The following is an 11,186-nucleotide window of genomic DNA, read 5'->3' as shown; positions in this document are numbered from 1 at the left end:
AAGAAACCATGTCTGGACAGAAACTGAAAACAGAGTCGGTTAAGTTTAAGTTGGTTAAGTTTACGGTAACTCACTGTCATTTTCAAGATCTGTCTATCTTCTATACAGAACAAGCACAGAACAACAAGTCTTATTGGCTATATGGTTTCTCTGCAATGACCTGCTCTGCTATCATAGCAGGAAAGAGTAGTCACAGACAATAATAAACAAATGAGCATGGTTATATTCCAATAAAACTTTATTTACAAAAACAGGTGGTGGACCAGATTTGCAGACCCCTGCACTAGGCTCTAAAGAAGACTTAAGCCATCAAAACCGGCTGCACAGGTCTCCCAAAGACTGATAAGGGCTCCATTCTGTCTCCTCCAAGAAGGACAGAAATCAAGTTTTATTTTAATTATTTTGTGTAGTGCTTTGGTGTTTTGATGTTCTTCTGAACGAGTGATCTCAATCCCCCCTTTTATCCCATCTCCTCTCTTTCTGTGTATATATCTCTAAGTGCTTCCCATTCTTCTTCATTCTGTCCTTTTGAACTTACAGGGTCAAGCGATTTTAGAGTGAGGCTCTTTCACATTCATCCTTGCTAACATTCTGGCTTCTTTTCAGATTCTTCATCTATACTAGGGTAAGAGGCAATGTGCAGTAGGATAAAGAGCACTTGTCTGGATCACTGGGCAGGATCTGCCACCAGCTTGCTGTGTGATTTTGAGCAAATTACCTTACCTCTCTGAGCCTTCCTTTTTCTCATCCGTCAAATGAGGGTGTTGGTTAATGATCTCTAAAATCACTCCTAGCTCTAAGATTGTGATTTTAGGAAGTGGCGGCTTCAACTCCAGCCAACTGTCAGGGGCCATTAATTAGGATGTCACTCACAGACCTTAATGAAACTGCCAGGAGCCCACAGAAATTAGCCACATGACCTTCTGCATTTGGCAACCTTCCTTCCAAAGCTGGGTGGGTAGAGTTACCAGCCAACTTCAGGAAATCTGAGAGCCCATTCCACTTAAGGGAGAAAAGGAACATAAATGACTCCAGGACCTCTGTGCTCCAGGAAAATTTATTTGCATTTCTATACTGCCATTGAGATAGCTACAAAATGTGCACAAATATTGACTTGGTTGGAAGCAGGATCCAAGGGAGCTTCTGTTGGGAGATGGCATGCTTTTCCGTCTCCACCAGATCCTGTTGTATGGGGCTCTCCTGGCCATATAAAGAATACCCCTCAAAGCCCACCAAATAAACATATGAATGGGTCAAGAGGAACAGGAGGCTTTGAGGAGTTAAAAAAAATGAATGAGCAAACTCCAGCAAGTGCCAAAGGAAAGCAGTCTTCTCTGAAGCAAGGATGAGCAAGATCAGGGAGGACCAAGGAGCCTGGATGAGGCAGGGGCTGGCGGTGGAAGGCAGCTCGGGTATAGTATCATCCCCCAGCTCACAGCCCAGTGGCTGTGGGCAGGAGACTGGAGCCTTCTCCCTCCTTCCTGGACACAGTCTCGAGGGATGGGAAGGGAGTAGAGAAGCCCGCATCCTGGCTTCGAGGAGAGCAGGCTCTTACTCTCCGACTCAGTTAAAGCTGTCTCATTTGTAGCCTAAATAATTCACTCGCCAATCTCTCAAGGAACATTAGAAGAAAAACAAAACCCGACCCAGCCCTCTAGCTCAGGTTCCCACTGGACTGAAGGCAGGCTAGGAGGCAGACCCAAGCTGCAGAGATGGCCTGCTTTCAAAGGTTCACTGGGGCTGGTAATCTTCCAAAAATTGCCTGGGGCCTGGTTTTGTATAGCCCTTGAACTGAGAATGGTTTTCACATTCTAAAAGGTTTTTTTAAAAATAAAACAACATGAAACAAAATAAACAACAAAGATGAATATGCCACAGAGACTGTCTGTGGCCTGTGAATATTTACTATCCTTTCCAGAAAGTATGCCAATCCCTTAATTCATTCCAAAACCTTGAAGGAAGCAATGACCACCTTTGACCTACTCTTTGACTACCCCACCCTTATGACCCCACTGTGTGCAGAGAGATTCAAAGTTGTCAGAATTCTGACAGTAACAGTCTAGCATGAAGCCAGCATCCTTGTTCATCCTGTTACCAAAAGCAATGAAAAGGCAAAAACAAGAAGATAAACCCTGGAGTGGGGTGAATGTTCTTGATTTTCCGACATGGGGAGGGAGGGAGGGAGAGAGAGTAGCAGGAGGGGCTGAGTCTAAGCCCCAACCTTGATTTGTCTTCTCTGAGAGTCAGAATTCAGAACTGTCCCAGCTGGTCTCTACTGACATCCTTCCCCTCAAGGCCCATCACATCCGGCAGTCCTGGTGATCCCAGCCGATCCCAGCTGATGCCAGTAGTCACTGAGGCTGTCTGTGATTTTCTTACTGATGAGACATCCAAGTAATTTGCATCTCTGAGGCCTGTGTATCGGTCATCTCCAAAGTATCTAGGGTGCCAACCTCACTGGCTGACCCTCAGGCCTGGATAGAATCTCTATCCAGACCACCAAGGGCTTCCCTGCTGCCCAGAAGGACCTTAGAAGGAAGAGGACTCTGACCAGCCAGCCCTGGATGCTACCTAGACCCTGTCTTGGAGCCAGAGCCTCTTAGAGGTGCAGACTCCTAAGGACTCCAGAAGAGACAGGTTTGAGAGGACAATGAGGCTGCCAGCTCAAAATGCCCACCTGTAACTGGACTGTCAGGGCTCTATGTGGAGGTTTTGGGGCCGAGGGCAGAGTGGAGATCCAGTGGCCCCACATCCCGGTGGGTAGATGTTCTGGATTATTTCAGAGAGGAGTCACCTTCGTAAAAGTTCTTGCTCAGAATCATTTTGCTGTCTGGCCAGATCTTTGCAGATTCCTGTTCTTGAGCTAAAAACAGCATGGAAGACCCAGGCTGTAATCCTAATATCCAGGCTAAGTGAAAGGTTAGCAGTCTTAGAGATTTAGGAGCCCAAGCTGTGAGACCTTGGGCCAGTCATCTCATCTCTGTGGGACTCAGTTTTGTCATCTATTAGAATGAGCAAACAAACAAAAACTTGGGGTGCCTGGGTGGGGATGGTTTTACAGTCCTGTCCAGCCCATACCCAGCATGCCCAAAGCAGGCAAGGCCCCTGCAGAAGCTTTTCAAGAAAGTTGTTTGGCTTCATCTCGGCTTTCCCTTCCCAAGTCAATTCAGTCCCATTCAAATGAGATACAGCTAGTCAGGCATCAGGGGAAAGTTTTCCTTTAGCAGGTCAGCACTTGCTGGGGATTCAGAGGGACATGAAGTAGGGAAGTAGTGGGTGGTGAATATGACCTCTTGTCTTTGTGCCCTGTGGCTAGAGGGTGGCCAACAAGCTGTGGGAGTCCCCTCCCCAAACCCAACATGCTCACAGCATATGGTCCAGAAACCACAGTCTGACACCACACACTTTAGTCTAAATTATCGAGATTGCCTTTTGTCAGCTCTCCAACTTGACTGAACATTCCTTAAGGGTAGGGATTGTATCTTGACCTTCTTCTGTCTCCCAGGAGAGCCCAGCATCACAGGTATGTGACTGGAGATGGGCCTGGAGATATGAGGTCTGGACCTGCTGAGAAGTTTGACTGCAATGCCCCAGAAAGAGTCCTGGGTACTGGGCACAGGATATGGGTCCAGGTAAGCAAATCCCAATATTTGCTGGCTGATAACTGGACACCTTTCTCTCGTCCGTGGCTCAATCAAGCTGTCAGGTCACGATCCCAAGAGCTATCGTGTCACCTAGAGAGCAAGTGATGCAAGAAGGTTAAAGAAGGGAATGCTTGTGCCATCCCAGCATGCCAGAGATTCCCCTGGATATGCAGGTCATGTAGAGGTCATTGCTGCTGATTCCTTCCCCTGAAGCAGTCCAGACTGGGAAAGCACAGCCTGGTGACCCAGGCAAACTTAAATCACTCACATGTCACTGCTGTTTTCTTCAAAGTAGCTAACAAATGGCAAGCACAGTGATCTACAGGCTACAAACCCAAATCTATAAACTAGTGACCAACGTCAGAAGCTCTGGGGTGGGTCTCTTCTAGTCTTAAATCTACTCAGCATGACTGTGTCCCTTGCATGCCTGAAGATAGACTTTAGGTCTGGCCACACCTTACTTTGCTGTGGCTCCTGTTCAGTGCCCTGTGAAAATGTTGCTCTCTTCAGAACTCCAGAGCTGGCTTTTCCTTCTCTGTGGTCTTGTTTGCATGTTTGTTTGCTGGGTGTGATGGCGAAGAGGGAAGACAGAAGGCAGAGTTCTGGCCTCCCCCGCAGTGTCACTCATCTATAGAAATGGCTGTGACGGAGTGATACAACTAATTAACTGTGCCACACATGGAACTGCTAAGAGTTCAATAAAATTTTAATGATCCCTTGCTCTGTGGGGCGGACAGCAAACCATGAAAATAACCACCCTCTCCGGTGGTGTCAGCACAGCAATTCAACCAGAGGAAGGCAGGTGTCAGCTGTAAGGACTGAATCATGGGAGCGTGGATGGGGCCTGTGGCAGGGGCGGGTGGGAAGAATGTCCACTGCAGAGATTCCACTTGGAATTATCAAGATTATTTCCTCAATTCTCTACTTTGTTCTAAGGACCTGACATTTTCTGGGAGGAAAACTCACTCAAGGCAGAGGGGGGGAACCAAGGCTTAGGGAGCAATGGAATCTGCCCAGAAGGACAGGCATGCATGCGTGCATGCTAAGTTGCTTCAGTCTAACTCTTCGCAACCCTGTGGACTGTAGCCTGTCACGCTCCTCTGTCCATGGGATTCTCCAGACAAGAGAATCCTGGAGAGGGTTGCCATTCCCTCCTCCAGGGGATCTTCCCAACCCAGGGATTGAAACTGCACCAGAAGGACACACTGGATTTCAAATCCAGGAGACCTGACTCCAGTCCCCAGAGTCTAGACAAAACCAGCAGAGACGGCCATGCAATGAGCCCAGAGGGTCTGCTGCTCTGGCTGTGGGAAACAAGCATCCTAGATCCCAGGGCTCTGTGCCCCTTGTCCCACCCCCCGTGAAGGCAGAAGAGCAGGGGTGGGATGCAGTGTCCACCCCTGGATACCTTAGTGGTTCTGACTTTGTGTCCACTGCTGCAACTCCACCCCGACAGGTCCGGGAGCACTTTACACTCCTCCCCTGGCAGGCAGGGCTCCATGTGACACCACCACTTCTGCAGGATTATGGAGGCTGTGGGAGCAGGAGGCAGTGAGGGCAGATCTAAGGTCTCTGCATGCAGTGGTGGGGAGGGGGCTGGTCTGTGCAGAATGAAGGGCACGTTCCCACACACCCTGGCTCTGAGCCCCACATTTCTCTTGTCTTTCCCGACTCTAAGCTGCCTGCAAGGCAGTATTCAGGCTGAGGCCTGGGGACACAACCACACCAACCTCAAGCCTACTGACCTTCCATCTCACCAAAGCCAGGGTAGGGTGACAGGGAAGTGGTCTCTAAGGCAACCCTTGACTTGAGCCACCTGGTTAATAGCAGAGAGGCAGAGCCTTTGACATACACTTTAGGATAAGTGAGCAAGTGTGCAAGTCATCTGAGGGGGCCACAGGCCAGGAGTGCACAAGTAGGCACATGTGTGTGAGAGGGAGGGAGAGAGCACAAGTGGGTGTGTTTATAGTGCTGCCAAGTGAGCATAAAAAAAAATGAACACAGGCAGGGCTGCGGGAAAGGCATGAATAGGAAGGAATCCACTGCTGAGCGAAGTGTGTGGAGGGCAAAGGCGGGCTTGAGGGTGAGAGGGGCTGCGAGAGGCCTGGGAAGGAGCCATGGGTGAAGAAGTCAGCGTCTGCAGGAGTGGGTGTGAAGTGATGAGCCTGCCGGAAGGCTGAGAGGATCCACCTGAGGAAATGGATCCGGGCCCATGTCAGGCAGTAGGTGCGGTCTGGAGGGAGGGCATGCGAACGTGAGGGCACTTTCCTCACCTCTCGGATGGGGATGGTCACATCTGTGCCCCTCCCCCGCCAGGGGGGCCCCTTCATTTGAGACTCCCAGGGTGAAAGCCCTGAGATGGGCATGAAATTGTATCCCCAGCAGATGGCGAAGCCTGGACAGACCTTCTTATCTCTCTGACCAGGCCCTCCCCGCCGGGTCCCAGCTTCTCACTCACCGTCAACACAGGAGGGCTTTGCCCGGGTGGTGCCCGCCACCTGGCCGGAAAAGCAAGAGCATTTAACGGTCTGGGAGCGCTCCTCGATGTGGTTCCGGTTACAGCAGCGGTGGGTGGCGATCACCTCGCAGGTGCCCTGCTTCACGGGGACTGCAGGGGCCAGCACAGATCCAGATCGGGTGGCCAGCCCAGGCCAGCGACCCTCCTCCCCTTTCCCGCAACTCCATGCCCTCAGCCCCTCCTCCTCCCAGCTCGGGGCAGGGGTAGGTAAGAGATTTCCAATCGCAGGGGAGGAGGAAGTGGATGAAATCTCCCTGCCACATCCCAGGGCTCCTGTCCTTCCTTCCTCCCCAGCGAGGCTACACTCATCACCCTGGCAGAGTCTAGCCCTTGCACAGGAGAAAGATGGAGTCCACTCCAGCCCCCACCTCCTGGCCTCCTCGGGTGAGGCCAAGGGCCTCAGGGCTTACAATGCGTGGGGGAGGATGATCCGCTTACACAGCTTTAGCCATTCCAGAAGGAAAACCACAGATTTAGGCCAGGAGGCTAGACTTAAGCCCTGACCCGGGGGCTCCTCTCCCTGCAGAACACCTTCCGGGCTGGAAGGGAAGGCGAGAATGGGTCTAGTGGTGACTTCTCGGGCTGGGATAGCAGAGAGGGCAGAGTTCCCGGGTAAAGAACAGGTGCCAGAACCCCTAGAATCTGAGGGCTTTACTCTGCCTCAGAGATCTGCCTGCTGTGGAACGGGGTGGGGTGGTTAGTGTCCAGATTTCCAGACATCCTGGAAAATCACGTGCCCCCAGGGGTTGGTCCCACCACCTCCCCCAAACCTGTGGGAGTTGGAGGCTGCAAGGAAGCTGAGGCCAGGCAGGTCCACAGCCAGGCCAGGCAAAGTGCCAGCAGCCAGCCACCTGTGTTCCAGGTTTGCGTGGCCCTCTCACGCATCCTGCAGAAAGAAGCACATGCCCTGCTTGACTCCAGGCAGGAGCCGCCCCCCCACCCACCCCCAGTGCCCAGTCCCAGCACCGCTGTGCCACATGCTCTGGGGAGCACAGAGGGGAGCAAGACCCCCACTTTGTCCCCAGGCAGCCCTCGGCCTAGCACACACTCATTGTAGAAAGCGGTGAGTGCCGGAGTAGGAAAGGGGAGTAGGAGAGGACACGTTCTGTTGAGAATAGCATGGAAAGCTCTGTGGGAGAGGACACTTAGGAAGTGTCTTAAAGAATGACGTGGACATGGTCCCATGGAAGGCTGTGACATGGGAGGGATAATAATGCTAACTCCCATGTGTTGAGCACCTGACCCACATACTCTGCAACCATGCTCTTGAATCCTTCACAACTGTCCTACAATGTAGAATTATTTGTACCCATTTTACAGAGGAGCAAACTGATACTCAAAAAAGTCTGGACACAATCTAAACAACCATCAATAAAGGACTGGCAAAATACATTGCGGGCCATCTGTGCAAATACAGTCCCATACAGAAAGCTGTTAAAGAATGAGGAAATGCTGTATGTACTGAGGCATGCAACGGTCTCCAAGGATAACCCATCATTTAGGGGGGAAAAAAAGCAAAGTGCAGGGTGATATGCGTTCAATGTGTAAAAGGGAGGGATTATATATGTTGCTCAAATATAAGTAAGCTAGCTCACTCTGGAAAATGTACCAAAAGACCCTAATAACATTGTTTGCCACCAAGAAGAGAAAGTAGTGGTCTGAGAAACTGGTTGACTGAGAAGCAAAGGGAGAAAAGACATTTTTTCTTCCTATTGCTCTTTAATCTTTTGAATTCTGAACCATAGGAATCTGCTAGCAATTCAACTTAAACAAAAATTAAATATAAAAAGGAAGAAATGGAATGGAGGCTCAGAGAAGTCAAATAACTTGCCCAAGGCCAGGCAGCATGTGGATCGAAAAGCCCTGAGCCCAGAAACCTGCCCTGTTTCCACTGGACCACTTTGTTTTCGCTCTCTTCCCTTTCCTTCTCCTCCTTCATCCTTGTTGGTTCACATCTCCCAAATCTTTCCCAGACAGTGGAATAGAAATGGAGGGAATCCCAGGGAAGCAGAGGCACAGAGCAGCTGGGAGACACCAAGCGCAGAAGAGGCCTGAACCACCCTTTCTGCTGCACTGCTGGTCCCTTGGGGCATCAAGGGCTCCCTCAGGTGCCAGCATGGTGCTGGGAACACCAGAGGCCAAACCAGGAGACTCAGTTGCTCCCCTGCTCCTTCTGGAAACAGTGATTGATCTATGTCTACCCATGCGCCACCCCCCAACTCCCCCTCTTCAACTCACCTTTTTGGAACCCTTTAACTTCTGTCTGCTCATCCACTGGCTTCTGACTCTACCTAGACAAGCAGGGGAGATTCTTGTGCTTTGCAAGGGACAGAGGGAGCCTGCGGCCCTCCATGGGGTGGAAGAGGGCCTGGGTGAGGGCTAGTGGGTGGACTGGGCACTGAAGTAGAACCTAATTCTGAGGCTGTTCCCCAAGGTGCCAGGACAGGGGATAAAGTACCTCCTCTGCCTTGGGAATTCGCTGAGCGCCTTGCAGAGTAGGGTGGTAAGCCTGAAAAGAGAAGTGGGAGATGGTAGGAGGTGTCTACAAACCAACGCTATCACCTCTCTGGTCTTGGGAAGGGGATGAAGGCCAGAGACGTGTTTCTGCGCAGTATCTGACAGACTGCTGCTGGGGAGAGGCTCCTGAGAGTAACAGCCCCGAGGTCCTGAATCCTCTTTGCTGCCCCCTCCCCTCATCCTGCTTCGCACCTGCTTCCTGGACTGCCCAGGAGCCGGCTCAGCTCACCCTCATTCCCCCTCCAGGTTTCTGAGCCCCAGAGGCTTCAGCTCCAAAGGTCTGTTTAAGACCTCCCCTCTCTCAGCCTCTAAAGGGAGGTGGAACTGTGGCAGGTCAGATGGTGGGGCTCAAGGAGGACGGAGAGCCTCCTGTTGTGGCTCCCCAAGAGTGAGAGCCCAGAAGGGACTGTGGGGGCAGATGGAGGAAGTGGTGCCAAGCCCCCCTGGAATAGGTGTGCTCCAAAAGCAAGGAGATTCTAGAAGCACCTCTTTCCTGAGTTGGTATCTCTTCTCCCCGCCCTCTTCGGGAATATTTGTTTTGATAATTACAAAGGCAACCCCCACATCCCATTTCTCTCTGAGCTGCCACATCCTCCAATCTCACGTTTTCATCTCTCTTAATGAACCTCAAAATCCAAAAGACCTAGGAGTGTATTAGGTGGGTTCTCTGGCATTCTATTCCCTCCCTTAGAGAGAGCTAGAGAGAGAAGCTTCTGGGACTTGTTCTCGGGCTTCCACACACCTGCCTCAGTTTCCCAGGCTGTTCCCCCAAGCCCCTGCATGCCAGCATAGGGTTGAGACTGTGAACTACAAGATCCACCTTTCCCCACCTCTCCCGCCCCACGCCAACTCAGTCCTCCCAATTCTGAGCCCCCAAGTCTAGGACCTACCTGCCCCAGGCAGTGCCAGCTGGTTCTACCGGCCTGAGGTTCTCTTCACCTCTGAGCCCAGGATGGAGACCCGAAAGGGGGACTGAGGCCAGCTCGGGTGCTGTCTAGTCCGGAGCTCTGTTCCCCTCACCAAGTTGCTGTGGGGCTCTGGTCAAAGTGGCATCACGGTCAGGCGGGGCCAGCTCCGGGCACCGGGGAGTTCCGGGCCAGCTCTGCAGAGCTCAGCCGGGGTCCCTCTGATGCTCCCGCCCGCAGGCTGGGGAAGTACGCGGCCGCCGCCGCCGCCTCCTCGCCCGGGGCCGCTCTCGCTTCCACAGCCCAGAGCGGTTGTCGCCTCCGCCTCCCGCGCCCGCCCGGCGGGCACAGCGACCCCTGGCGGTCGAGGCAAGACCAAGGAAGAGGGGAAAAGGAGCCAGTCCCGCAATGCGGTCCCTGGTGTAGGCTGGGGTAATTCAGAGAGGTCCCTCAAAACTCTGGACGTCTTAGAGCTTGGAGTGCGGGTGCTGACTGTGAGGAAAGCTCAGGCACTCAGAGACTTTGGGCCTTGAAGATTTCCGAACTTGCACTGTCTAATAAGGTAACCATTAGTCGTATGTGATTGTTTAAATCTAAATATAATTTTCTCATTTACACTCATGACATTTAAAGTGCTCAGTTGCCACATGTAGCTAGGGACTACTGCATTGGGCAGAAAAGATATAGAACATTCCCACACTGCACAAAATTCTATTTGACAGTGTTCTTCTGGATAGATATGTTATCCCTTCCATGTTAAAATGTTAAAAATCCAGGAGGAAATAACAAACGATCTCTGCTTCAGGAGTGGTGTCCTCTGGGGCAGGAAGGACCAGGAGAGGTATGAGGGTAGGAGCCCAGCAGGCAGGAGGGCTTTGGTAGGCCTGTGGGTGACCTCAACTTGGGAACTCTTGAGACCCAGTTTCTTCATCACTGTAAAAACCGCAATGTAATTGCCATTGTACAGTGTATAATTCATTACAGGTGATCTGGACGCAACAGTATTAGACAAATGAGAGAGGGAAGTGGTGGTTGGTGTGTAAATTTGCCTCTTAATTGAAGGCTATTCCTCCTAAAGAGGGCTTTCGGGTTGGAGTAATGGGGAGGGCAGAGGCAAGGGGAAGAAGCCCAGTTCTGGACTCTGAGCCGTTGCATGTGGCCCAGGACAGAGGGACTTCTCTTAAGGAAGCCCAGTTCCCACCCCTAGCCGAGGCCTTGCACACTCCTGGCAGGACCAGCCTCTGAACAGTTCTCAGCAGAGAAGAATAACCTACACGATTGCTTCTTCCCACTGCATACCTGCTTTTCCCTTTCACTCTGTGCTGCCTTGGGGATGAACAGAGGTGGTGACCTTCTCACCAGGTTCTGGGGCAGTCTGAGGATGGAGGAGGTGTGATGATGCCAGGAATAGCTGGTGAGAGATGCAGGGAGAGGAGATCCTTAGGATTTGGGTATGGTCAGAAGGCTGTTCTGAAGCCCAAGGAAACTGTTGACATCCCTGTTGACCATCTGGTGCTGAAACTAGGAGGTCTTTGGGCCCTGGCTCTGTAGCCCACTTGCAGTCACATCATGATGGATGTTGTGAAGAGCAAGAATTATGGA

The 11,186-nt window shown here is 51.7% G+C and overlaps 1 protein-coding gene across 2 annotated transcripts; it reads right to left on the bottom strand.

The window, feature by feature from the left end:
• FAM19A3 (family with sequence similarity 19 member A3, C-C motif chemokine like) lies at positions 249-9,779 on the bottom strand. Of its 2 annotated transcripts, XM_018045926.1 has the most exons (7): positions 9,570-9,779; positions 8,621-8,671; positions 8,401-8,453; positions 6,933-7,048; positions 6,103-6,252; positions 5,053-5,177; positions 249-3,734 (listed from the first exon to the last, which is right to left on the bottom strand). In XM_018045926.1, the coding sequence occupies exons 4-7, from the start codon at positions 7,045-7,047 to the stop codon at positions 3,723-3,725; spliced, it is 402 nt and encodes a 133-aa protein (XP_017901415.1). In that variant the 5' UTR covers position 7,048; positions 8,401-8,453; positions 8,621-8,671; positions 9,570-9,779; the 3' UTR covers positions 249-3,722. The 2 variants fall into 2 exon arrangements, with proteins under 2 accessions (XP_017901415.1, XP_013817980.2); XM_013962526.2 differs by lacking the exon at positions 9,570-9,779 and having other exon boundaries at positions 8,621-8,926.

The sequence above is a fragment of the Capra hircus genome, chromosome 3 (assembly GCF_001704415.2).
Source record: "Capra hircus breed San Clemente chromosome 3, ASM170441v1, whole genome shotgun sequence".
Classification (NCBI taxonomy): domain Eukaryota; kingdom Metazoa; phylum Chordata; class Mammalia; order Artiodactyla; family Bovidae; genus Capra; species Capra hircus.
The sequence above is the reverse complement of the archived record's forward strand: the minus strand, read 5'-3'. Positions and strand labels throughout refer to the sequence as shown.

Excerpts from the sequence above, each read along its gene's own strand:
- FAM19A3 (XM_018045926.1), bottom strand. The coding sequence starts at position 7,047 with ATGCGTGAGAGGGCCACGCAAACCTGGAACACAGGTGGCTGGCTGCTG. Across the intron at positions 6,253-6,932 it reads GCAGCCTCCAACTCCCACAG|TCCCCGTGAAGCAGGGCACC; the intron begins GTTTGGGGGAGG and ends TGGCCCCTGCAG. Across the intron at positions 5,178-6,102 it reads AAAGCCCTCCTGTGTTGACG|CCTCCATAATCCTGCAGAAG; the intron begins GTGAGTGAGAAG and ends CTGCTCCCACAG.